This window comes from Muscardinus avellanarius (assembly GCF_963383645.1).
Source record: "Muscardinus avellanarius genome assembly, chromosome: 8".
In the NCBI taxonomy this organism is placed as follows: domain Eukaryota; kingdom Metazoa; phylum Chordata; class Mammalia; order Rodentia; family Gliridae; genus Muscardinus; species Muscardinus avellanarius.
This window is the reverse complement of record NC_137794.1, coordinates 39,515,178-39,543,007: the sequence shown is the minus strand read 5'-3', so window position 1 is coordinate 39,543,007 and position 27,830 is coordinate 39,515,178. Positions and strand designations below refer to the sequence as shown.

Genomic DNA, 27,830 nt, shown 5'->3' with positions numbered 1-27,830 from the left:
ATGGCCGAGAAGCGGAGGAGCTCGCCCTGCAGCGTGCTGAGCCTCAAGGCGCACGCCTTCTCGGTGGAGGCGCTGATCGGCGCCGAGAAGCAGCAGCAGCAGCAGCTTCAGAAGAAACGGCGCAAGCTGGGCGCGGAGGAGGCGGCCGCGGACGACGAGGGCGGCCGGCGGGGCGGCGGCGCGGGCGAGCAGGGCCCCGGCGAGGCGGACGGGGGCGCCGCGCTGCCGCCCGCCCCGGAGCCCGGCTGCGGCTCCCGCGGGGCCGCGGGTGAGTCGCCCGCGCCGCCCGCTCCTTCCCGCCCGGCCCCTGCGCGCGAGGCCTGCAGGGTGGGGCGCTCCCTGGGGTCCCAGCCAATGGGTGCTCCTTTTTCCTCGCTAACTTTTAAAAGCCCGGGGCGAGGGGAGGGCAGAGCGACGGCCTGACGCCCGACGGCGGCCGCGAAGCCAGGAAGAGGGCGCCGGCCCTGCCGCCCTCCCCGGCGGGGCGGCAGCGCGGGCTTTGGGGCTCCCTCCCCGCCTCGTCTTGTGTTTTGGGGCTCCTTCCCCTCCTTGGGCTTTGGGGCGCCCTGCCCGCCCCCTTGGGCTTTGAGGCGCTCTTCCCGCCTCGCCTTGGGCTTTGGGGCGCCCTGCCCGCCTCGCCTTGGGCTTTGGGGCTCCTCTTCCCGCCTCGCCTTAGGCTTTGGGGCGCCCTGCCCGCCTCGCCTTGGGCTTTGGGGCTCCTCTTCCCGCCTCGCCTTAGGCTTTGGGGCGCCCTGCCCGCCCCCTTGGGCTTTGAGGCGCTCTTCCCGCCTCGCCTTGGGCTTTGGGGCGCCCTGCCCGCCTCGCCTTGGGCTTTGGGGCTACCTCCCCGCCTCGTCTTGGGCTTTGGGGCGCCCTGCCCGCCTCGCCTTGGGCTTTGGGGCTCCTCTTCCCGCCTCGCCTTAGGCTTTGGGGCGCCCTGCCCGCCCCCTTGGGCTTTGAGGCGCTCTTCCCGCCTCGCCTTGGGCTTTGGGGCGCCCTGCCCGCCTCGCCTTGGGCTTTGGGGCTCCCTCCCCGCCTCGTCTTGGGCTTTGGGGCGCCCTCCCCGCCTCGCCTAGGGCTTTGGGGCGCCCTCCCCGCCTGGCCGCGGAGTTGGGCGGGCGCGGCTCCGGAGGATGCTCAGGCCGCGCGGGAGCCCGGCTCCCGCGACGCGGAGGCCGGGGCGCGGGCACCGAGGGGGAGCCCGCAGGCGCCGCGCCGCCCCCGCCCTCACCGCCGCGCCGTCTCTCCCTCACGGTGCAGGCAGCGGCGACGACGGCCTCCCGCAGGGCGCGTCCCCCGGCGGCTCCCCGAAGGCGTCCCCCGCGCTGGCCCGGCCCGGGACCCCGCCGCCCTCGCCGCAGGCGCCCAGGGTGGATCTGCAAGGAGCCGAGCTCTGGAAGCGCTTCCACGAGATCGGCACCGAGATGATCATCACCAAGGCGGGCAGGTGAGCGCGCGGCGGGCGGCGAGGCCCGAGCTCCCGCGAGTCCTGTCCCGGGAGGCTGCGGGCGCCGCGCCTGTCGGCCCAGGCGCTGCCTCGGCGCCGGGACCAATCCTGGAACCAGGGGTAGCGTCTTCCCAAATCCTCTTTCATTTTTAAAACACAGTTTATTGTTTAGCAAATTATGATTTACCTTTTCAGATTTGAAAGGTCCGGATTCTTTATCAGAATTTCCTGGCACTATGGGGAAAAAAAAAAAAAAAGATGTGTTTTCCTATTTTTGATGTTGGACTAGGATAAAAGTCACTGTAATCACCCAGAGTACATGTGCTTTAATCACATAAAGCAGTAGGGATAATCGCGCTGTTTATTTTTAAGTCCTGCCTGTTTGTGGACCCACAGTTATCTGCTTAAAATTTTTAAAATATAATCCCACACATTAAGTTGCATTTGCTTGAAGAATAATACTAAGTCACTTTTGTAAGACATTACAGCTTTTTTTTTAAGTATTTGCACATTCATCAGTTACTAAAATAAATAGACTTGTTGATCAGATATTATTGTGAGGTTGGTACAGAGATACTTGCATTTTAAAGTTTTCAGTTCACTTAATGCAATGAAATCTATGAATAATACGCACCCTTAAAAGAAACATTAATAGGCAACACAACTTTTAGGGTGTGCACATGGCAAAAACCTGGATGGCATAAAAATATCCAAACTTACTAGAAATTACAAAAACATATTTTATTGGATCCATATGCTACCTTCTACATTTTCACAGAGCCTTTATTAATGATCCAAATTTGGTTTTCAACAACACAAAGCAACAGTTGTCTTATAAAGGATGTAGTTAAAGACCTTTACTCTTTATCTTACAGGTGCACTGAAATAACACTAAAACAGCTAGCATATTAAACTGTTCTCATGCTTAGTTTGAAATAATGGACTTTCTCTGGAAGTTTTTAATGGCATTATTCTTATAAAATATTTGGTAAATAACAGCAATAAATTTTTTGTTATGGGGTTCAATTAGCAGAAATTTGATCAACTGGGGAGTCTTAGATACATCTAAGTCAAAGAAGAGAGATTCTTTTTTTTAAAGAACAAGCTTCTCTATTTTTTTACATGAGTAATCCGCTGTTGCATTCTTTACTGCCCGTGCCCTTTTAAAGGATAAATACATTGACTTTAGCATCTCCGTTGATATACATCTCTAGGAAGCCAAGAGAAGTGGAGGTTTTCATTTGTTTTAATTAGCAAAGTTTTGAGTAAAGGTGGTTAAAAGAGAAAGCATTTTTTGAGGGATGTCGGGGGAGGTGGAATGATTTGGTAAATATATATTGTGTTTAGTTTCTGCTTTCAATAAAGAAGTTTTACTATACCTTTCAAATTTAGAGCAACTTTTGCACTTCACCTTTACCATGCTGCAGACAGGAAGTCCTGTCTCAATAAAGAACATATTGTTTAGTTATAGCATGGCACATTGGCTCCTTGTGGGTTTTTTTTAATAACCCTCTTAAAATTTCACATTATAATGTATTTTATCACTTTCAGAGAATTTTGAAATTCTATTTCTCCTTTTTGCTTTATCACTAGTATTATTAAGGTAAATATGCTTATTGATTTTGCTTAAAAAGTAAACATTTTCTCTAGCGCCATCGCTTACGATTCTTTTACTTTTAGCTCTACTGACATTTCAGTAAACATGAAACGCATGTGCATAGAGTGCAACAAATTACACTTTAAAAGTTTAGTTTTGATATGTTGTGTTCTGACACTTTAATTACATTCCCAAAGTGAATCCCATAAATTTGACCATATTAAAGATAGAGATTAGAGAGTCTTCATGCTTTATTTGTTCTCTATTCTTTATCCCAAATATAAACAAAACGCCCAATCTTCCCTCTCCCCTCCTGTATGAACAGGCGCATGTTTCCAGCAATGAGAGTGAAGATCTCAGGATTAGATCCTCACCAGCAGTACTACATTGCCATGGATATTGTGCCCGTGGACAACAAAAGATACAGGTACAGCTATTGGATACAGGATGAAAAGAAAACAAGAGTTTTGTAGACTACCTACTCCCTGTTTTCATCTGTGGCTACTGTGATCTTTGTTCCCCAAAGCCTGTCCAGATGTCCATCCATTCCAGCAGCCCAGATGGCACTTTCTCTTGCAGAAAATATGGAAACTGAATTTTTCGTTTGTTTTTAATAGATGCAGAAATGTCTCCTGAATCATTGAATATTTTTCAGGGGGTCAGTTTGGTATTGCTAATTTACATGTATCTTTTGTATTGATTCAAGTCTCAGTTAGGATTCTAAGAAATGTTATGTAAAATATATAAATACCCAAAGTGAAAGGTATATTTTCTTTCTGAGTTTTTGGTTTTCACCTTAACATCTCCTGTCTTGTTATATTCAAAATAACTAATGTTTTTAGGCTTCCCCCCTTTGAGAAAACTATCTTAGGTTTTCTATAAGTAAGAAAATTAAAGTTCAGTAATTCATTGTGATGTTAAGAAACCTCTAAATGGTAATGAATTGTTACTTTTTTGGTTGATACTTAACTATTCTTTAAAACATAACATTTGGATTTTGAAAGTGAATATATTTACCTAGACATCAAGTAAATTTGAAAAGATACATATTCTTCAATTTCAAACCAACCTTTGTTCCTTTTCTTTTATAAGAAAACATATATCTACAATTTTCAATGACAATGTTTTTAATTTTCTGGAGAGTTAAAAATGCTAACATTTTAAAAAGAAAGGTTTGAGCCTTTGGAAGATCAGAAAATGGATGGTGTTTTAAATTTTCCTCATCTTTGTCTCTTTTTATAAATAGAGTTTTTAGTAAGTTTTTAAAAACTAAATGGATTTGGTTTTTATCAGTATAAAAATTTAGGGAGTTGTTTTTGTGAAACAGGTTTACAGTGTTAAAAGTACACAGATTCTAATTTGTAAAAGGGCATATGAAGTATAAAAATGGGCAGTAAGAAGTTTTATTATTTGTGTTTTGTGTATTAATTATATTACATATTTTAATTAAATAAATCACTCAGATTTTTTTTAATTATCTGTTATTTAACTGAAGGTTAAAGGTATCGAAGTTCATTCTTTAAAATGTACTTGATTTAAAACCCATATTATAATTTAGGTTTGTATTAGAAGGAAAAATGTAATTCTTAATGAGCTTGGAATTCCTTTCTCTTCTAAAGTTGTGTCCAATTTCTTTCTCCAGATTTTTTCCACATATTTTAGATGTTTTATTTTACTTATTTGGTTCTTATATAATGCTTCACAGAAAGCAAGGAAATGTCACATATTAGTATTAAAATACTAAATTTTGAAAGATCAAATTGTAAAACAAAATTGTTTTCACTTATATTGCTTCTTAAGCAGAAATTTGTTTTTAGCATTGATACTTTTACTAAGAATGTATAACATGTAGTATTAATTCTCTTAGGTGTGAAGTTTTGGGATATTAAATATATGTATACTTTAACAAAGTTTTAATATACTCCTTTTATTTTGATAGTAATCCAATGATATTTACAGTGCAAGTTTTCTTATTGCTAAGATTTCTATTTTTCCAGCTTTTTCAGCAGTACTAGAACTTTATTCTTTTGCCTATTCTTTGATGTTAAACTGATATTTGATCAAGTTAAAAAATTGCAACTTATTAGAATATAATAAGATTAGTCATTACAAGAGTCCAGCGTTAGCAACTTAGTTATTAAAATTAAACCATACCAATTAAGGGAAGATATTTAAATACTCTTAATTTTGTGCTAATGTAATTTTTCCTAAGAAAAGTAATCATAGAAGGCATGCTGAGCTTAAAAGAGAATGAAATATGTTACCCTAGTTGAAACAAAGAATTTCACCAGAGCATTAAGAAAATGTTGCATGCTCTTTAAAAATGAAACTTGTATGTTACACAGGTAGAATTTTTTGTGACTATTTTTATTGCTATAAATTGTATGCCATATTTAATATACAAGTGAAAGGAAAACATCTAAGTATAAACTTTCATCTTACACTTATCAATTATACTAGTTTCTATTTTTTAATTAGTATATTTTAAGTTAACATTAAGAAGTGAAAATTTAAATATTTAAATATAGGATTACATTTTAATATCTTATTTATTACTTGAAACATTATTTATCTGTGTTATTCTTTCCAAATCAATATACTTGGCATATATAAGTAGAAAAATGGGATAGTTTGGTACCTTAATTAGAAGAGTAATATTAATTAGACATACCAGAATTTTCAATGTGTGATATATATTTTCATTAGTGGTATTAAAAACTATTTGAAAAAATTTTCTTATAGAGGTCAAGAATCAGAAATATAGATGAATAAAAGTCTGCATTTTTATTCACAAATTTTTGTCATTTTTGTCAAATTATAATTTTTTATAATTATTCACAAATTTTTGTCAAATTATAATGTCATAACATTAGAAAAATAATTCTAAATGATAAGAATTTTTCTGTCAAAATATAATATTCTCTCCCATCAGCTTGAAATGGGACATGATCTTTAAGGAAGTGAAACACTTTAAGATGTAACTCTCAAGTATTTTGAGATTTACTTAAAGGTGAGCTTGACAGCTTTATAGTTTCTTCATGTCAAATGAATATTCAGATGAAAAATGGAAAATAACAGACTACAGATAGAATGTCTAATGTAAATAGTAAGCATGACTCATTAGAATTAAGATACTTGCATTTATAGGGGTAATGGTACCAGTATTTTTCACTAAATCCTTAATATACTCTTAACTTGTCAATAGGCTTCCTGTATTTAGAAAGTTTTTTTTTTTTAAATGTACTTGAAACCTTATTTGGGGAAGAAAGAAGAAATCAAATTATTTTAGACTTTGAAAAGAAAGGTACACTTTGTTCTGATTCTACTAACTTGGAAATTCCAAGAAACAAATAGTCTCTATCCTGAGAACCTTGTCTTTACCTTCTAGGTATGTTTACCACAGCTCTAAGTGGATGGTGGCAGGTAATGCTGACTCCCCTGTGCCACCCCGGGTGTACATTCATCCAGACTCGCCTGCTTCTGGGGAGACCTGGATGAGACAGGTGATCAGCTTCGACAAGCTGAAGCTCACCAACAATGAACTGGATGACCAAGGCCATGTGAGTCGATGACCCCTCTAATTCCCATCACTGGGTGGCACAGGATACCTATGCTGTGCCTGACTGAAAGAAATGGACACTTCTAAGATCATAATACTCCTTTCTTGATTGATCAGCATGTGTATAATCTTCAAAGTCAAGATTATATTTGCCTGAGAGACTATGTTTTTGGCTGAAGCATCTTATGAATCATTTAATAGGCTAAAACTAGATAATAGTATTTGTATTGGAGAGAAAGAACCCAGGGAAAAAACTTGTTTTTAGCCAAAATATTTGTGTGAAATCCCACGAGGTGCTAATTGTTATAACACTCAATAGAATACTACTCGGGAGCTGGCTAGACAGGGATAATGACTAATGTGTCCTCTATGAGTCCCACTCTTCTCAGCTAATGCTGGTGCTTCTCTGTTTTGGCCCAGGCATTTGCTGTTTGTGTCCCATCTGCACGCTCCCAGTTGTTTTATAAGGACACCTAATGTATCAAAATACAGAAATAATTCCTTTTATTCTTTAAACTGCTGAGACATATGTAAGTTAAAGGTTAGCCATTTCAGTATTTTCATTTTAACACCGTACTAATTTTTATACAGTATTGTTTTTAGGCTCGATATCTGCTTTATTTTAATAAGTAAGCAGCTCTGTATACATGTTTATTTCTGTCCAAAGCTAGCATTTCTACTGTGTTTAATATTATGTGGGAGGGTTTTGATTAAAGTAGAACTGAAATGTCTTCTGAAGAACACGTTCATAACAGGAACACTTATTCATTTCTCAAAGCGGTAACATAAAGTTAGCATATTTATGAGTAAATCTTTTTTAAAAATACAAAATGCCATTTACTGATAATACCTTGATGACTAGATATGGTTTGCAAATTGCTGGACAAGACGGTGTCTTAAGCACTTTATCAAATTCAAACCTTTAAGCACCAGTTTCATTGTAATACAAATGTAGTGTCTAGATTCATAGGATACATCTAGTAAAACTTAACATGAACAGTGCTTTTGTTTATTATTTATTGCCTTTTATTATTTAAAACAGAATTGGAAAAACAATATAGTTTTTTCTGAATCCAGCTTTATGCTCTATATTTTAGCACATTTCCTTATTTCCTTTTTTATTATTTATGCTTATTTTTACAATTTATGCTTATTTTTTACAATTTAACATAGTCAAATGTTGTAACCATTATTTTGCATTTGATTTTAGTGACTTTAGTGACAGAACATTGGTTTCTTTTTCTGACTAAGGGAGACGACTAAAATGTTGGTAGCACATCTTTTTTTTTTTTTTTTGGTGGTACTGGGGATGGAACCCAGGGGCCTTCTACCTCCGGGCTACACTCCCAGACCTATTTTATATTTTATTTGGAAACAGGGTCTCACTAAGTTGCTGAGAGCCAGCTGAGGCTGGCTTCAAACCTGCGCGATCCTCCTGTCTCAGCTTCCCAAGTGCAGGGATTACAAGTGTGCTCCACCACGCCTGGCTCAGCACCTCTATTGAGAGTTCTTTTTTTGTGTATGTTTTCTGCACAGGATATTTGAAACTAAATTTCATTTAGTGTTACTTGTTTTCAAAACTGAAAGTACACTATGCTTTTCTGAGTTTTGCAGTCTGAGAAAATATCTTTTGAAGATAATTGTGTCCTGCTCAATTATGGTGACCCGTGCCTGTAATCTCAGTACTTGGGAGGCTGAGACAGGAAGATCACAGGTTCAAGGTCAGCCTCAGCAATGTAGCAAGAATGTCAGCAGGCCCCTGTTTAAAATTAAACAATGAAATAGGGCTGGTGGCCTAGCTTGGAGGTAGAATGCCTATGACATTCAACCTCTAGTATTGGGGGGGAAGAAAGATAACTGAGTCCCAAAGTTTCAAAACTGTATGCTGTCATATAAGAGGTACAAACTTTTAAATAATTTAAATTAGTAACTCATTTTACAGTTCTAATTCTTTCAGTGTAAATTAATGGCTTCATACCTAATATATAACATTTAATATTAAATAGATTTAGTAGCTTTCTACCTATATTTTAATTTTGTAATTTTATTTGACTTTATTTAAAACAGCCTTCCTCAAACTTGGCACAGTGGTGTGTTCCTGTAATCCCAGTATTTGGGAGGTTGAGACAAGAGAATCTCAAGTTCAATACCAGTTTGCAGTAACTTAGAGAAACCCTGTTTCAAAAATAAAATAGGGCTTGACTATAACTCAGAGGTAGAATGCTGCTGGGTCCAATCTCTAGTGCCATACATCATATATACACACAAAATAAAACAAAGCAAAAAATAAAGTCTTCATCAGAAAACAGGGTGTTTGTGTGTTATGTATGCATGCATGTGTACATATATATAGTATGTATTTATATACATGTACACATACACATATAAATGTGAATCTATACATTTACACATACACACACAGCAATGGAGAAATTTAAATAGTTGGCTTATATGATTGTGGGGGGCGCTGGCAAGTCTAGATGTACAGGACGTCCTGGCAGCCTGGAGACTCAAGATGAGTTGAGGTTTTACCTTGAATTTGAAGGTAGTCTGCTACCAGAATTTCTTCTTCCTCTGGGAACCTCAATCTGTTTTCTCTTAAGACCTTTCATTGTTAGGATGAGTCCCACTCACTTTATGGAGAATGATCAGCTTTATTCTAAGCCTGCCGATTTAAGTGTTAATCTCTAAAAACACTTTTATAGCAACAGCTAGACTGGTGTTTGACCAGATATTTGGATATTGTGGCCAAGTTGACACATACAATCAACTATTATGTAGCATTTGTTTAAAACATAAAATAATAGATTACAGATTGAAATTCAGTTCTTAAGCTTAAATAATTAAAATATTTCACTATTAGGAAAATAAAAAATATGCAAAAACCGGTAACGTGTAGAGATGTGTGTTATCCACTTACGAAATTTTTCTTTGAAGAATGTGGCAAGAAGTCAGGTGTGGGGGTGCGTGCTTGTAATCCCAGTATGTGGGAGATTGAGACAGGAGGATTGCAGGTTCGCCACCAGCCTCAGTTACTTAGTGAAGCCCTCTGCAACTTAGTGAGACCCTGGTTCAAAATAGATAATAAAAAACAGGGCTGGGAGTATAGCTCACAAGTAGAATGTCCCTGAGTTCAATCCCCAGTTCCATATACACAAAAAATATTGTGGCAAGATGTAGTTTAATAAAGGGATGTAATTAATGTGTGTGAAAAGCACAGAGGGAGTTATTTCTTTGCAATTTGGAAGCAAGGAAATTGACTGTAAAAATGTATATACCCATAAATTGGTGCCAGAGGAGAATTTAAAAGGGAAAATGTTTCTTTATCATTACTCATTTAAAAACATTTTCATTATTTAAAAAATTTTCAAAAACATAGTAAAATGTACTACAAGATACAGAGTCACAGGGTTTACCTTCAGTGAGCCTAGATCGGGAGGGAAGGGAACATTCATTAAGATTATCATCAGGCCAGCACAGAGAGGTACAGATGCCACTTTGTTTCAGCCAGGAGAGACTAGGAGGGCTTCCTGAAGAAGGTGTCTCTTGTGTTTATTTAGTCTGATCACTCCAAATGAAGCTAGACTAGAGATTAGGAATTGTTATTGATGATGACTCAGTGTTTAAGAAGAAAGTGGCACTATTGTGATGAGACTTTCTAACACATTGTCCCTTTTATGAGGCCTCTCAGGGACTTACCCTCTGCCCGCCCCAGCCCCTTTTTAATTCTAAAGAAATTGCTATAACCTCTAAAAAAATTGAAGACTCTAAGAAGTGGTTTTCTAAATTGCTTTCCTACTTATTTTTAGTATTTTCAGTTTCTACTTCTACTTTGTTAAAAATGTGCAAGCATACAACATTGTGACTTGAGAACTCTGTATAGACCTGGGACTTTTATTTATTTAGCAGAAAGCGATTGCAGAAATCAGATCCTCACAGGCTATGACTAGACTTAGGACCACATAAACTGAGATTATGCGCCCTTGTGGTTTCTCCAAATACCAGGGATTATTCAGAGAGGAATATTGGTGAGAATCCAGAGTCGAAATGTCCCTGCATGCCACAGCATATTTGAATGTTATGAGGACTTTATAACCCCTGCCTGACTCTTGGAGAATCTGTAACAAGCTTTTTTCTGGCTTCTCTACAAACCGAGATTGGTTGTTGGGCCATACATGTACAGATGGTTCAGAAATTTAGGTAGGGTAGTTTCTCTTCTCATGCATGTGTTTCTATTCACTTGTACTTGCTATCTGAAGAAAAAGGTTAATATGAGCATCTCTTTGAAATATTAGAATAAATTTAGTAGATAATATTGTGTCCAAACCTTAGCAGGACTTGTATCTCTAGTGCTGGGGAGCCATAGTCAGGGGCTTCTGGAAGGGCTTTATTCTCAGCTGTTGAGGATTCCTGGCTACAAATAACCTCACAGTCTTCCGACTTCTTCTTGAGAATTCTTCTTGAGAATTGGGTGGGTGGGGAAGCAAGATGTTACAGAGGAGGTTGACAAATTCTCCCTGGTGGAAGGAATTTGTAGTGGTTTAGAGGTACAAAACATTTGTTGGCGATTGTGGGCAAGTCATTTCTATTCTTTGAGGCTTGGTTTTCTCCTGGGTTGTATCGAAATCACAACATTTTTGAGCATATCAAGTGAACTTAAATGTAAAAGTATGTTATTTGTAAGGAGTGCTTTTTATGTAGCATTATGTATAAGACAAAATGAAGGCTGCCTTGCTGTAGAACTGATGAGTCACTTTGGTAGCTCTGACCCCTACCATCTAAAGTGATTTTTGGTATCACCAAAAATGCAGGGAGCCAGGTTTTTATTATCTGTTCCCTCTTGGTCTTTTGCTTGACTTATTCCAACATGGGAATTTAAGTCATCTGGAAAACTTCCAGTCAGCAGGGAGTTTCCTTACTGAGCTATTCTGCAAGACTAGACACAGCTGCCTGTCTGTCAAACCTCAGGCACTTTCAACTCATCATATCAGAAATAAATATTATATTTCTTTTGACTCAAATCTAGTATTTAAAGTAGAAAAACATGTATTAACCAGTATATGGAAAGGCACTCTATTTATAGATACAGGTTGTGTGACTGTAGAAATAGGTAAGGCATTACTTATTGAAGCTCTCTGTAACTTAATGAGACCCTCTCTCTGGGAGTTTATCAGTGGTATTTGCTACTTAGCTTTTTTTTTTTTTTCTTAGTTTGGAGAAGAGAATGAGTTTTTCCTCAAACTCTCATACTCCCTAAGAACCCAAGTATATATGATTTCTTTCTTTCTTTCTTTTTTTTTTTTTTTTTTTTTTTTTTTTTTGCAGTACTTGGGATGGAACCCAGGGGCATTCTACCTCCAAGTTACACCCCTAGCCCTATTTTTTATTCTTTATTTTGAAACAGTCACACTGAGTTGCGAAGGGTCTCACTAAGTATTAGCTGAGGCTATCTGCGAACTGTGGTCCTCCTGTTTCAGCCTCCCGAATGCTGGGATTACAAGCTTGTGCCACCACTCCAGGCCTATATATGAGTTTTCTAAAGAGAGAGGTTAGTTAAGAAAGAAAGGAAGGGAAAGCAGAATGAACAATAATAGTTACGATTATAAAATTGGTCATTTGTTGTATTTTATGTTCATATTTAAAAGTATATGTTAAGGTAAAACATAATAAATAATTTTGGGAAAGGGTCAGGGTAGTGTGTGTGTGTGTGTGTGCGCGTGTGTGTGTGTGTGTTACTGGAGTGGAACCCAAAGGCTTTTCTACCTCTGGACTATACTCCCAGACCTATTTTATACTTTATTTGGAAATGAGGTCTCATTAAGTTGCTGAGAACCTCACTAAGTAGCTGATGCTGGCTGTGAACCTGTGTGATCCTCCTGTCTCAGCCTCCCAGGCGTCGGGATTACAAGCCTGTGCCACCACACCCGGCTAGGGTAGTTTTATTATAGACTTTCAGGCAGTGACTGATACACTGGTTGGGGCTGAATCAATAGCCTTTATAGGCTGAAATCCATCCCTGTGGCTCCTTTGGTGAGCCTAGCTCAGTGATGATTCCTGCCTATACCATGTGAATTCATGACAAACCCACCTAAGACATTATGGTACAAAAACAAGTTGTGGGGGGTGGTGTGGAAGTCGAGGGGAAGACTTTAACTTCTTCATCTATAAGCTGGGGTATTAATGTCAGAGTTTTCAGACTGAAAAATATCAAGTGTAATGTCCCTTAGAAGCTTTCATCACAGACAGGAAAAAGCCACACCCCTAATTCCAGGACAGGGAGCTGACCTCAACTCACTCTCCTTTCCCAGCATAGTTCTTTAAGAGAACTACTGACTATACAGTCACTTTCAATCCTGCTGAGATATTGGGCTTCCAAGGACATAAACTTAGATTTAGATTGCATCTTTTAAAATGAAGATGAGTGGACATAATCTGCTAGGAATAATATACTTAGGAAATGAGAAAGGGTAACATCATTGAAAATGTCTTCAGGATACGCTGATTGTTAGCATCATCAGAATTTAATGTGTTTTTCAAACTTTTTACTTGACTCATAGCAAGACCTACTTTTTATGATATTAATTACCTACTGCACACAGCTAGTGGAAAGTGTTTTATAGTGCCCTATCCTTACTACAAGTGGGAAACAAATTCCTACTTTATTTTATAATTTTATTTATTTGAAAAAGTTCTGGTTGCAATTCTAAGTTGATTATATGAGCCTCTAATGGGTCACTGAAATTTTGCCCTTTTCTTAGGCCTAGAGTTTTTCCCAGGGGTGCACCCCAGTGATGCTGTTGGCCACTCTTGTCTTTCCCTCATGTATTCATGATGCCCCCAAAATCATGTCTAATCAGCAAGATGATCAGATCTGCTATCCAGTTATTTCCTCTAACAGAAAAAAAAATTGGGAATAAAAACAGACAACAAAAAAACAAACAAAATTAATAAACACCTCTGGGTATTGATTACTATCAGAAGACAAAGACATCCTTTTGTGACACCAGGTATACCTTCTAGGTATAAAACTCTTTGTGTTTGTGCAGGCCAAAGATCCTGAATTTGTTTTATTAAACTCCCCACATCCTGAAAAGCATGAGGCAGGTGAGCCACTGTGTTTTCTTGTGATTTTAATGCTTCCTCTCTGGATTTTTAATATCCAGAAACCTAAATTTAAACCTTACAGCCTAGGAAAGATGTAAGTTTGTTAACTAAACTCATTTATGAATACCTGAATAAAGAAAATATGAATATCAGCAGCAAATATAAAAACACACTGGATGAGACTGTTTCTTCACCCGTTCCCCACCCCAGACTTCAAAGCATAAAATATAAGGAAATAGAAAAAGTTCACTCCCATCATCATTGCCCATAGGTTCACTGTTTATCTCTTTGTCAGGGTCCTTTTTACTCTATTTTATTGTAGTTGTGATAATTTTATTACTAACTTGAGTAGTATTTTTGTCATTTTAAGGTTAGAAAGAAATATTACGTGTTTAAATTTTTTCTGAACACTATTTATAACAGTTGACTAATACCATATCCTGTGGTGTAGATTTTCATTTGCCTAGCCAATCTATATTGGGCATGTAAGTAATTTAGTTTTTTTTTTCTGTTATAGATTGTGTGATGTACATCTTTGCACATGAAAAGTTTTTTTTTAGGATAAATTCAGAGTGGAATAATTTAGTGGATGGTAGTTGACAGTTGCCCCTGCAGTGTGACAGGGGCAGCGTTGCCATTTTTTCCTGAGCCTGAGTTTTGAAGAAGCATTCTTGTGCTGGAGGCACAGATGTTGGGTTCTCTAGACAGTCTGGTAGTCCAGAAACTTTGTGAGCCACACACAGAGCAGATGCCAGAGTATCCTTAAAATTTCCTTTGCTCTTGAATGGACACATGCAGTTACTAATAAAGGAAAAGTTTTCTCTGAAGATAACCTTGTGTACAAATGCTTATTTTTAGAGGATGGGTTGATGCAATTTAGTTATTTCCATCTCATTTTAGTTTGGTTTTTTTTTTTTTTTTGGTTTAGACTCTGGTTCTGTTTACCTTCTTATAAATAAAATTCTAATTAATTTATTCTTGTATTATTGTAAGCAATAAAATTTGATGTTATCTCCATGGCTGTACTTAGGGTATCACTAAAATAATGATTTTTGGTTATTTTACATATACTTTACAACAATTTACTAGTCTTCTTTAGTTTTGGTGTATTTTATTACATTGGCACTTCTCTATCCTTGAAAGTGTTTATTTCCAGCAAAGATTTATTTTACATTAAATTATTTATTCATAGTGTCAAGACTGGGCAGAGGTTCTTGATTACATTTGGATTTTTTTCCCTTGCTATAGATCATTCTTCATTCTATGCACAAATACCAGCCACGAGTGCATGTCATCCGTAAAGACTGTGGAGATGATCTTTCTCCCATCAAGCCTGTGCCTTCTGGGGAGGGAGTAAAAGCATTCTCCTTTCCAGAAACTGTCTTCACAACTGTTACTGCCTACCAGAATCAGCAGGTATTGTTCTAAGTTCATATTCGTATCATATTTTTTAGGTGTAAATAGGAAGATTAGCTATGCTTATTGCTGTATAAGATATCATGAGTTATTATAAAATAACTCCCACATATGGTATCCAAACTGTCTATGAATATCTTGTGTATAAAAATAATAATTATTTATCTACGACTCCTCAAATCTGGCTACTGTAGGAAGGACTTCTTCAGATAAAGGGTATAGATATGTAAAATATTACAAGAAATTTTATTATAGAACATGGGATGTGGTTTTAAAACTATATCCCATGAAAATATTTCAGAAGCATTTGTCATGTTTGGTAATTTTTGTATATTTACAAAAGAGCTTTATCTTTTAAACTCTACTTTAAGTGTGCTGTACTTTAATATATTATATACATTATAGTCCAAAAGATCAGCAATTGTGGGTTAATACTTTCATAAATTTAGAAATAATTTAAGAAGTGAAATATTGATTTTCTATATGAATAAACATGTATCTCTTTAAAGTTGTGTTTACACGAGTCAAGTAAATATAGAATTGAATTGAGAAAAAATAGTCTATATAATTCCAGCCAATATTTGTAGGAAGTAGCTATATTATATAGGCTAATGTGGTTGTTAGCAGACTTTTACAATTTTATGGTCTGCCAAATTGTTTTAGGACTATACCTCTCTTTACCTTTTTAGATATTTTAGATAAAAATTTAAAGTCTACTAAATGTATACTACTCTAAACGTAGTATACTGAACGTAGTCTGCGCTCTCTGTTGTGTATGTGCTGTTTTAAATAAAGCTTCTTAGGAGATGTAGATCCCTCGAAATGTTTTCTTTTAGGGCTGAGAATCCCAACACTCTTGACCTGTGGAGGCACCAGCCCCACCACTGAAGCTTGCCTGTTTCTCACCCACATTTCCACTTTTTCATATGGACTGTTAGGAAGGCACATGAAATGTTTTTGAAGGTCTAGAGATAACTAGGATGATATTCTTAAAATATATTTGGGAAGAAAATAATTTTGGGGGGGCCAAAATTAGTACATAATTAAAATAGCAGAGGCTTTTAATAATGCCTTTAACAAGCCCAAACCATTGTGTCTGCCTCTGTCTCTTTCTCTCACACACAAATTACATGTGCTCTGTGTGTATTTTCTCCTACCCTTTTTGGTACAGTAAGTCTACCGTGGTGGGCTCTTTGTACATGTTAATGACTAATGCCAATTAGTAAATACTGACTAATTGTTTAAAAGAAATTAGTAAATACTGACTAATTGTTTAAAAGAATGGAGCAGCTGGATGTGGTGGTGCATGCGTGTAATCCCAGCATTCAGCAGGCTGAGACAGGAGGATCATGGTTCCAGGACAGCCTCAGCTACTCAGTGAGGCCCTTTGCAACTCAGTGAGACCCTGTTTCAAAATAATACAAAATAGGGCTGGGGGTGTATCTCAGAGGTAGAATGCCCCTGGGTTCTATCCCCAGAACCACAAAAATAAATAAATAAATAAATAAATAAATAAACAAACAATCAAACAAACAAACAAACAAACAATAAAAGAATGGAGCAATTAGAAGGGAGACTGACAATGGTAAAAAGCAATCATATTCATTTTTAATTTCCCTGCTATTTTGGAGAACTGATGGAAAATTGGTAAGCAGATTTACCTCGTTATTCACAGCATGGGCTCTGCAGCATGGTGTCCTATCCCATTCCTGCTGGCTAGTAACTGTATGACCTTAGGAATGTTACTTTTAAAGCCTCACTTTAAAAGAAAACATAAAATTGAGATAATATCCAAGCATGAATTACTATTATAATTAACTGAGTAGTATGCATAAAACAGAACAGCATACACAGTCTGTGCTGCTTCAATAGATGTGGCGATGTTAGTAATAAAAATGAAAATTGTAATTATGATACATTATGATACATATCTTTTTATTTAATTATGATACATATCTTTTTAGATAGGCAACACTATATAAATCTATACTCTTAAAACAGGGCAGGGGTGTAGCTTGGAGGTCAAATGCCTCTGGGTTCCATCCCCAGACCTGCAAAAAAAAAAAAATAATAATAATATTTAAATTATTTAATATTACTTAGACATTACTGAAATGAATAGAGAATTGAACTATAATGATCTAAGAATAACTTTTCTTTAATGATAAAATGGCAAACATGGTGAATTGATTAGCAAATCTTTTCATTATAGCCTTTTTTTGTGTGTGGGTCTGGGGATGGAATCCAGGGGCTTTCAACCTCCAAGCTACACCCCCTGGCCCTATTTTTTATTCTTTATTTTTAAATTGTGTCTCACTAAGTTACAGAGGGCCTCACTAAGTAGCTGAGGCTGTCCATGAACCGCAGTTCTCTGGTCTCAGCCTCCCAAATGCTGGGATTACAAGTGTGCACCACCACACCCAGCTCTTATAGCCTTTATAACAGTTTTGTCCACATACAAAAACGGTCTCATGTGGAGCACACGTATCTTGAGTGTTGCATGGATGACTGGAGGATGGGTAAGAAGACGCACAGACACTATAGAGAACTGCAGCGATGCCTTCCTGTGCTGTAGCAAATTTCCTCCTCAGCCACGACGATGCAGTCAGAACTATGTTCATTAACTTTGTAGAATTCATGAAGTCAAAGACTTTAGAAAGCAAAGCGTGGTAGACCTCTGAGAAAACAGCCTGTAAATTTTTTAGGTTAGGTAGAGATCTGGTAAGAAACAGATGGGATGTTACTTGTTTAATGTCAAGTTCAGGATGGTATAAATAAAATAAAAAGTTTTAATGGAGATGATTAGAACATTTGTAAATTTCTCCGCCTCCCAAATCTTTTCTTACTGGGCAAGAAGTTGGTTATGAGTCAACAAATTGGAATTCTATGTAAAATTAAAATGTCATTTATTACTATTACATGAATAAGATTTAATACCATATAACTTTCAAGTAGTGGTTACCTCTGGTTAAATATTCACTGTAGTGCTGTGATAAAGTTAGGGCTCCACAAATAAAAGACAAAAAAATAAAAGTTTCAGGTGAGAGCCACAAACATAAAAGGAAAAAAAGAAGATAAAGAGTAAGAAAATTAGAGGGTATTACCTAATTCAGAAAACACTTTGTTGGAGCTTAACAACAAGTGAGTTCAAGCATATGAATGGCCCCATAAATGGAGATTGTTGAGTATTACTTAATTCCCCATCACCCTGATTATAAGAGAATTAAACCACATTGTTGAATTAAAGGGAGTAACTTCAGTTCCTAGAGAATTGTCAAACATAGGGCAAATTATCAACAGATTATTCAGGATGTCCTTCTCCAGGATTATTAAAAGCAAAAGAAACTGTTATCTGTTTATGGAGACTGAAAAAGTGAGGAAGTATCTTTTTCACAGCATTGGGGTATTCTAGAGGATTTCCAAAATTTCTTTTAGCTTCTAGGATATTAAAATATGTGGGGAATATAAAAAGTAACACAATACAATCCTCTCTCAGTTACTTTTTATTCATTTGCAGTTCTACATTATTTGTTTTTTAGAAACTTTACTTGATGTTATATACGATTTTTTTCTACTTCTTTCCTACTTTGCAGATTACTCGCCTGAAGATCGACAGGAATCCATTTGCCAAAGGCTTCCGAGACTCTGGGAGAAACAGGTAAATCCTAGTGAAAAACATTCTGGATGTGACAAAACATAGTTGATATTTTATTGTGAATTTTTCATTTCAAACTAAATGGTTAAATTTACTAATATGTTATTGAAATCGTATCGGAGGAGAATTTAAATTGTTTAATACAGTTTGGCCTTGGAGGTAACTGTTTTTGGAGTGGAATGACGTGGCCTGCCCAAAGGGAAATGTTCATGAATGGTTCTGGGGTAAAGATGGAGGGTCTCAGAGCGTACATTGCCTGTTGTTTCTCAAGGGGCCTTGAAGGAGTCTGCCCTTACAAGCCCACAGCTTCAGTATTGCAAATAAATGTTCTCTCTGCCTCTGCTATTGGTTCAGAATATCCTTAGTGATGCATTAATTCCATCTGGTAAGATTGGGTTCTTGTTCACTGAGATTTCCAACTGGAATATAAAACTACTTCCTATTGCCAAGAGAGCTGATGTCTTTAGTTTCCAAATTTATCTTGGCTCTACTGACAGTCACACACTTGTTTGTTTTTTTTTCCTGTGTTATGTTTACAGTATTTGTACTAAGTGGGAAAGCTACAATAATGAATTTCACTCTATTTTATCAAAAAGCAGATCATCTAGTTTGTGTACCGAGAGATTTAAAATTCATTGATATGATTGTATTTCAATGCAGTTTAGTGAAGTATTTTCTAAAATAGTTGTGATAGAAGGTAGTAATAGACTAATGTTCTCCAAATACCTTTTCAGGACAAGGCTTTTAATTACATGTTTTTAAAAGAACATTATTTTTAAAAAGAAGTATTTGAACTGGGCGTGGTGGTGCATGCTTATAATCCCAGCATTTGGGAGGTTTTAGACAGGAGGATCACGGTTTGCGGCCAGCCTCAGCCTCTACTTAATGAGGTCTTTTGCAACTCAGTGAGACCCTGTTTCAAAATAAAGACTAAAAATAGATCTCGGGGTGTAGCTCAGAGGTAGAATGCCCCTGGGTTCCATCCCTAGTAAATTAAAAAAAAAAAAGTGTTTGAGCAATTTACTCTCAAAATTATTTTGTTGTGTTTTTTATTTTTTTTAGTACTAGGGATGGGACTCAGGGACATTCTACCTCCAAGCTATACCCCCACTCCTCTTTTTATTCTTTATTTTGAAACAGGGTTTCACTGAGTTGCAAAGAGCCTCACTAAGTAGCCGAGGCTGGCTGTAAACCGCAATCTTCCAGTCAAGCGTTCTCCACCACACCCCGCTTCAAAATTACTCTAATAGTCCTTGAAAACGAAGTATTAATTGGGTGTATATATAGGAAATCAAAATCCTCAACTAGGAAATCACATATCACATGGGTGACATGTGCATGCATATCTCTAACATCTTGTATACCAATAAGATGTATGACTACAATACACCAATAAAAAATATAAAATTTTAGAGAAAAAACAATCTGACAGGAGGGTCACAGTTTGCAGCCAGCCTCAGCTGCTTAGCGAGGCCCTTTCCAACTCAGTGAGACCTGTTTCAAAATAAAGAAAAAAAATCGGGCTGGAAGTGTAGCTCGGAGGTAGAATAACCCTGGGTTCCATCCCAAGTACTGCCAAAAAAAAAAAAAAAAAAAAAAAAAATCTGGTAACAGTCTTGATTTTTAGTATTTTTTTCTTTGTTCAGCTGATTAGTTGGACAAGATATGTGGCAAAGATCAGTTCTCAGAAAACACTCAATTGCTTGCTTGTAGCTTCTTGGCGTTTTCTTATGTAGTGGTGTCATTTAAACACCATGCTGTGTAAAGACTAAAATACGACTGCAGTGCAAGGGTAGAGTGACCTTCAGCTCAGTGCAAGTGGGTCAACAGACCGACCAATAGGAGGACTTTCTTTTCAAATTCTTTCCTCTGTAGCAAGGGTTTTAGGTATTTCTTAGACACATAAGTTATCCGCTGTGTTGAAATTATTTTACATCTTAGATATCTGTTTCAACATGGAGAAAAATAAATTTCTTTTGTTTTATTATCTCTTTACTATTCAGAGGAATTTCTGAAAATCGAATGCAAATTGAACCATAATTTAGTAACCCAAGATAATCACTTAGGTGGCTAAAAGGAAGCTTTGGAATGATTTCTCTCTTGACACATGCTTTGATGGAATTTTCTTGTGACTTTAGTTATATCAGGTTAGTATTTATGCAATTAAGAGTCTTGCACTGGTTCCGTTTATTTATCTTTTTAAGCAGAAAGGAATTGTTAAAACTCACTGGAGCCCCGGGAGAACGATGCGAATGTCTCAAGAGTTCATGCCAGGAGCTGTGTATAAGCTCTTTATACCAGCAAAGGCTTGACCGCTCTTGATGCCGCATATCTCACTGCTTGTACCATGTCAGTTCACTTAGGAGGCCGGGTTTTAAAAATTCTTAAAGTATATTTTACATAGTTAACAAGAATTAATTAATCCTCTACAAGAAGAAGCGAGAGGCCAGGTGTGGTGGCACATGCTTGTAATCCCAGTACTTGAGAGGCCGAGACAGGAGGATCTCAGGTTCAAGGCTGGCCTCAGCCACTTAGGCCCTCTGCAACTTAGTGAGACCCTGTTTTAAAAAGAGAATAAAAAATCAGGCTGGGGGTGTAGTTCAGAGGTAGAATGTCCCTGGGTTCCATTCCTAGGCCCCCCCACACAGTGAGATAGTAGATTTATCGCACAAGTTTTTGTGAAGAATTCTAGATGTGCCAGAATGATGAGATGTCATTTGATTCTTTAAATTTAGTCAGTTAAGAACCAGTAGCACTGGTGAAAATAAACTACTAAACTGCTGCTTGGTATGGTGAGGTCAAAATGCTAATTTTGATAGAGATTTGTATAGGCATGGCATTTAATGGTACTATTTCTTCTCTGATTTATAATAACACTTTTAATGTTTTAATGGATATACAGAAAACTATTATATTTGAACAATATTTAAATTTGTCAAAATTTAAAATTTTATTTTGCTCCGACTATTTAAAAAAAATCTTATTGTAGGTGAACTATCTTGTATCTATACATAGCTTTCTTACTAGTGAAATAAAGTCACGGATTTTCTTTCTCATGAAATTATTTCTCATGCTAATCATAGATCAGCTTTTACTGGTCACTCTTGAATGTTAATGTCTATAAATCAATGTTCCTAGTTTAAAAATTATTATATTAACATTTTTTACTAATAAATGAAGAAGATACAAATATGGAAATGAGAGAATTTGGTCAGCTTTAAACATTTGTGACTTATATATTGTTTTCTTAAAAGAAACCTAAGTTATATGTAAGATTCAGTAGACGGTTCAGTGAGGAATACAATATTTTTTCATTTATTAGTACAAAAGTGTCCATGAGATGAAGTTCACTTTATTATCTCTATTTCTGTTGAATCGTTATTATTTTTAAAAACCAGTTCAATTTTTATTTTTCCTCATACATAAAATAAACAAATCAGCAAGATAAGAAGTAAACATGGGATTGTGATTATTTAAACTTTATAAAACAATTTTCTTTAATTAAAAATTATCCTTTCCTGGCTCTTTATGGCTCCATAGCCCGTTTTATAGGAATCAGTAGCTTCAGCCCTTAAAAGCTCTCCTGCAAGACATTTGCTATGTGAGAGCAAATTTATGTGCTGAGAATAGTTTCATTCTTCAGTTAGCCCTTATAAAATTTTTTACTACTCAGGAAGGTACAAAAATTTCTTCTCTTTAAATACTTCAGGAAAAACATACCCATTTTACTAAATAAACTTGGCCATTTGATAGCATAAATTAGGGCAGTGATAAAATGTGGAAGTTGTTCAAAGGCGCCTTGTATAAATTATCGCCTTGGCAACTCTCCTGCAGGAGGTGCCTTTCATCTTTTCTTTAACTAGATGGGAAAAGTCTCCATTACTGGAGAAAATGAAGGCTTTTTAACAAAACTCCAGATTCAGCTAATAAATATTTTATAACTGTTTCCTGCAAAATATCTGAAATCCTTTCTGGAACTTGGAGTGTGAAACAGCAGCCCTCAGGAAAAAAAAATCAATAGCTCCAAATCAGATTACTTGTAGATGTGTCACCTTCAAAGCATCTCTCTAAAGCTTAGAGTTGTGTATTTGAGATGCTCAATAATTTCTCCCAAGAATTTGGTTTATAGATTTGAAGCATAATAAAGTTTACACTGTTAAAGCAAATAACGCAGTAACACACGTCTCTGTAGTTAATGTTTCTAAATCCAGTGGGTGCTGGTTAACTACCTTAGTAAGTTCCCGTCTAGATTGCTCCTTAACTGCTTTGGTATCTTTAATATTTAAAACTACCCTTAGCAAGATTCATCCACGTGGAAATAAAAGAAAAGTAGTTTTTAAAATGCGGCTGTAAATAAACCATTCTTTTGCACTTTTTAAGTTTTTCTTTTTTGTGGTACTGGGGATGGAACTCAGGGGCATTCTGCCTTTGAACTACACCTCCAGCCCTATTTTTTATTCTTTATTTTGAAACAGGGTCTCACTGAGTTGCAAAGGGCCTCACTAAGTAGCTGAGGCTGTCCGTGAACTGTGATCCTCCTGTCTCAGCCTCCCAAATGCTGAGATTATAAGTGTGCACCACCACGCCTGGCTCCATTCTTTTGCATTAAGAAAATCTTATTCCTAGAGTCATAAAAATTTAATATTGTTATGTAGGAAATATCGTGTAACCAGTTAAGCATCACCCATTAGTCCAGTATTAAAAACAAGGAACATGGGGTTTTGAAACTTTCTTGGCCTACCAAAGTGCCCAGAAAGCCACACTCTAATGTACAGAAAATATTACTCAGTGGTTTGATATTGGCATTGACTTATAATTTGGTCACAGAGATGATATCTGATTTTGAAAAGAATCACTTAGAATAAAACAACTGTAGAGCTAGAATAGGGTTCAGAGCTTTTGTGGGCTTATCCTCACTTTGTAGGGAAGTGATATCCACAGAGGTTATGAGATTCACTGGAGGCCATGCAGTTAGTTTTAGTGACTTGCCGTCACAGTTCACTTCTGATCACAATCTAGTGTCCTTCTGACTAAATAATCCTCTGTGTGGCACGTGGACTACATCCAAAGCAAGATTCTGTTCTTCCCTCCCAGGTAATGCAGTTAAAACAGGTGCAGGCATCCTCCGTGTCCTGCTTTCCATCTCTTTGAAGTGCTCCCAGAGCAGCACTCCCCTGAGCCTGGGACGGAGAAGATGAGTCAGGTCCCTGTGTAGACTCAGGATGTGTTCGTGCATGCAAATCTGTGCGTGCACACCAGCCACCGTGTACCCATGCATAGCTGTCCTGTCACTGAGGTGGTGCAGGCATGCTTCACATGGAGTTAAGACAGAAATCAGTGAGTTAATGGGGACTATGTTTGCACATACTAAGAAAGCAAATTCTGTGTGTAAAAATTGGCACAGAAGGACAAGTGAGATAGTTGCACAAATTGCTTCTGCTGTTGGAGAGCTTTCATCATATTGTAAAAGTGATGTGACACTTTCTTAGTTTGTAGTGCATGTGATTTTTGGGGTACAGGGAACCAAGAGGAGGTAGCACCTAAGTTAAAGTTATTAAATGTATCTGGCAATCACAAGAGGTGTCTAGTATTTGACATTCCAGAAAACAGGGTATTGGTTTCATGAAAAGCACAGTTATCTTGACTAACAAATTGTTCAGGGCTGAGATGGTTGAGGAATGACACATGAGATTTTAGGCTGTCCTGAGAATGGCTAGCTGAATGAAGGGCCTCAGTCTCAGAATTTAGAGGATTTAGTTACCTGGTAGGAGGAGGGGAAGGCTCTGAATCATTTATGGTTGAAGGCGATTTATACATGCTCTCAGAGTAGTTGCTTTTGTTTTAAATTGCATATATGCCATGTAAATTATCCATAACCAACTTACTCTGTCTCTTTTTAGTATTCAACCAGTAAGTTGACATGTTAAGGCTTTAAAGTAATCTATGATGTCACTACTAACTCCACATACCTGATAGCACTCTGAGATCACCTTCCTGCTCTCCTGCATGCTGGGGCCAAGGGGGCATGGGTGAGAGGTGAGGGGAGAATTCAGTGCTGCCCTCTCCTGGCCCTCCTGTTTCTGGAAGAAGAACCAGCCTGGCTCCTGTTGCAGATTGTGTTCATGGGTGGAAGTTGGTATTCTTTGAGTGTTCCCCTGAGTTGGCCACTAAAGCACTGATGATAGACAGAAATACGTCTTAGAAAAGAAAGTTTACAGGAGCATGCTTCTGTGGCAGCACCTCCTTGCTAGGGGAGAGACCCTGTAATGGGGAAAGGGGCGTTCCAGATCACAGCAGAGCCTTGGGCACACAGCAGCCAGGGCGGACTCGCTTCATCTCAGCTCCCTAGCCCACAGAGGCGGCTTTTCAACCTTCAAGTGGACCTTGGCCCCTGAGAATGTGACCAGGCATCCTGGGTGGTTTCCATTCCCTTTGTGCTTTCCTCTCGGAAGCATTTCTTCTCTGCTGCTGTCAACCTCTAACTAGCAGGTGTGGGAGGTCCTGTCAGTGCTGGTGTTGTTTTCTGAGATGCTCATTAATGGTGAAAGCTCCAACTGCTCCTAACTAGACTCCATTTGTCCACCCCTGCCTGACCCTTCTGTTTAGAATGGGTTTGGAAGCCCTGGTGGAATCGTATGCATTCTGGAGACCGTCTCTACGGACTCTCACCTTTGAAGATATCCCTGGAATTCCCAAGCAAGGTAACTCACAAATCTCCTGGGTCATCGATGCAGACAGTTCTGCCTAGAAGTTCCAACACTAAACTATGCACAAGTAATTATTTTCACCTATAATGGCAACCTCATCAACAACATTCTCTTACCCTGGGATCCATATCTTTTCCATATGGTATTATGGAGATGGGTAGAAAAAATGGTTGTTTTTGTCTTAGGTTAAATCTTGCATGTTTTAAGCTGTCTAAATAGCTCAGGACATTTACCTCACTGTTAAATCTTATATTAATATTAGAGGTAGACTTGCAGGCTTTAAAGCCAGGTACATTTCATGAGAAATTATTGATGCTATTTCCAATCCACCCTTTCTTGCCAGCTTCTTTTCTCCCCCAACCCCCTTTTTTATTGTGGTGCTAGAGATGGAACCCAGGGGATTCTACCTTCAGAATATACTCCCAGACCTATTTTATATTTTATTTGGAAACAAGGTCTCACCAAGTTGCTGAGAGCCTCACTAAATAGCTGAGGCTGGCTTTGAACCTGTGCGATCCTCCTGTCAGCCTCCCAAGCATGGGGATTACAAGTGTGTGCCACCATGCCTGGCTCCCCCCACCCTTTTTAGGCAGGCTTTATGATGGGAAGGTCAGGCATGATTATTTCCCACAAGCCCAAGGCTTGTGTTTCCTCAAAGAAGGACCTTCTCTTCCGTCTATTCATTAGATAGGACTCAAGCACATTGTGGTAGGCAGGCTTATTTCCAGGATCCTGTCAGCTTTCAGTGAGAGTTTCACATGCTGGGTTTTAGATTATTATCGGTGGTTGTATTGGGCTTTAGATTATTTTGAGAAGCTATCAATAACACTGCCACTGTCTTATAAGAACTATGAAAGTTTTACAACCTGTCCAGACCTTTGGAATTCTCTTCTCCCTTTAAGTTTCATTAAGTTTGCAAACATCAGTTTGTCTGCATATTAAGAGAGGGGTAGTCAGCCACCATCACTGTTAGTGATTGGACACAGGATTCACCATCCTCTCTGTTTCATAGAACTGTTTATTTGTTGTATTTGCTCTTGGGTTAGCATATGATTCACCAGCTTGTTTTCTGGTTGGAAATGATGTTTTCTGAAGGACTAGGTCATGGCCAAGATATGCATGGTGTAGTCAGTGATGCAAAGATGTTTTTAGTGAGAAGCCATAGATATGGTTGAGGTGGGATATGGACTAGTCCAGCTCTTTTCTTTGAGGTACTTTTTTTGGTGTGTGTGTGTGTGTGTGTGTGTGTGTGTGTGTGTGTGTGTGTGAGAGAGAGAGAGAGAGAGAGAGAGAGAGAGAGAGAGAATGAGAATATATTAATCCAGAGCACACTTTGCCAAGCTAATTGAAGGAGAAAGTGTGATTTTATACAGTAGTATCAAATTACTTTCTGTTCTACAAAAATTTCTCATTCCTGCAAGAGATAATTTGCCTTAAAATTTTGAGGGAAGTTCTGTTTAAATTATTTTAGTCTTAATTCAGTGAGATTATAAACTCCTTTTCATCTTTGTAGCTGCCACCCCTTTGTAACAAGCCACGTCTACCTTGTATTTACCAAATTAAAAGGAAAAGATGGCTGGGGAATCTCTCTTTACATTTTAACTTCTTTTGTAGGCAATGCAAGTTCCTCCACATTACTTCAAGGCACTGGGAATGGTGTTCCAGCCACCCACCCTCACCTTTTGTCTGGCTCCTCTTGTTCCTCTCCTGCCTTCCATCTGGGGCCCAACACCAGTCAGCTGTGCAGTCTGGCACCAGCCGACTATTCTGCCTGTGCCCGCTCAGGCCTCACCCTCAACCGATACAGCACATCTTTGGCCGAGACCTACAACAGGCTCACCAACCAGACCAGCGAGACGTTCGCCCCACCCAGGACTCCCTCGTACGTGGGTGTGAGCAGCAGCACCTCCGTGAACATGTCCATGAGTGGCACTGATGGGGACACCTTCAGCTGCCCACAGACCAGCTTGTCCATGCAGATTTCGGGAATGTCCCCTCAGCTCCAGTACATCATGCCGTCACCCTCCAGCAACACCTTTGCTGCTAACCAGACCCATCAGGCTTCCTATAACACTTTCAGGTTACACAGTCCCTGTACCTTGTATGGATATAACTTCTCCACATCCCCCAAACTGGCTGCCAGTCCTGAGAAAATCGTTTCTTCCCAAGGAAGTTTCTTGGGGTCCTCACCAAGTGGAACCATGACTGATCGACAGATGTTGCCCCCCGTGGAAGGAATGCACCTGCTTAGCAGTGGGGGTCAACAGAGTTTCTTTGACTCTAGGACCCTAGGCAGCTTAGCTCTGTCATCATCTCAAGTGTCTGCACATATGGTCTGATGAGAC

General features: G+C 38.4%; 1 protein-coding gene across 1 annotated transcript; it reads left to right on the top strand.

Annotated features, from left to right (window-relative positions):
* On the top strand, positions 1 to 27,824 carry TBX18 (T-box transcription factor 18; the record flags this gene model as incomplete). Its single annotated transcript, XM_080699741.1, has 8 exons — positions 1 to 268; positions 1,261 to 1,447; positions 3,370 to 3,471; positions 6,433 to 6,604; positions 14,956 to 15,123; positions 18,717 to 18,781; positions 25,385 to 25,479; positions 27,100 to 27,824. The coding sequence occupies 8 exons, from the start codon at positions 1 to 3 to the stop codon at positions 27,822 to 27,824; spliced, it is 1,782 nt and encodes a 593-aa protein (XP_080555867.1).
* Positions 27,825 to 27,830: the final 6 nt, after the last annotated feature.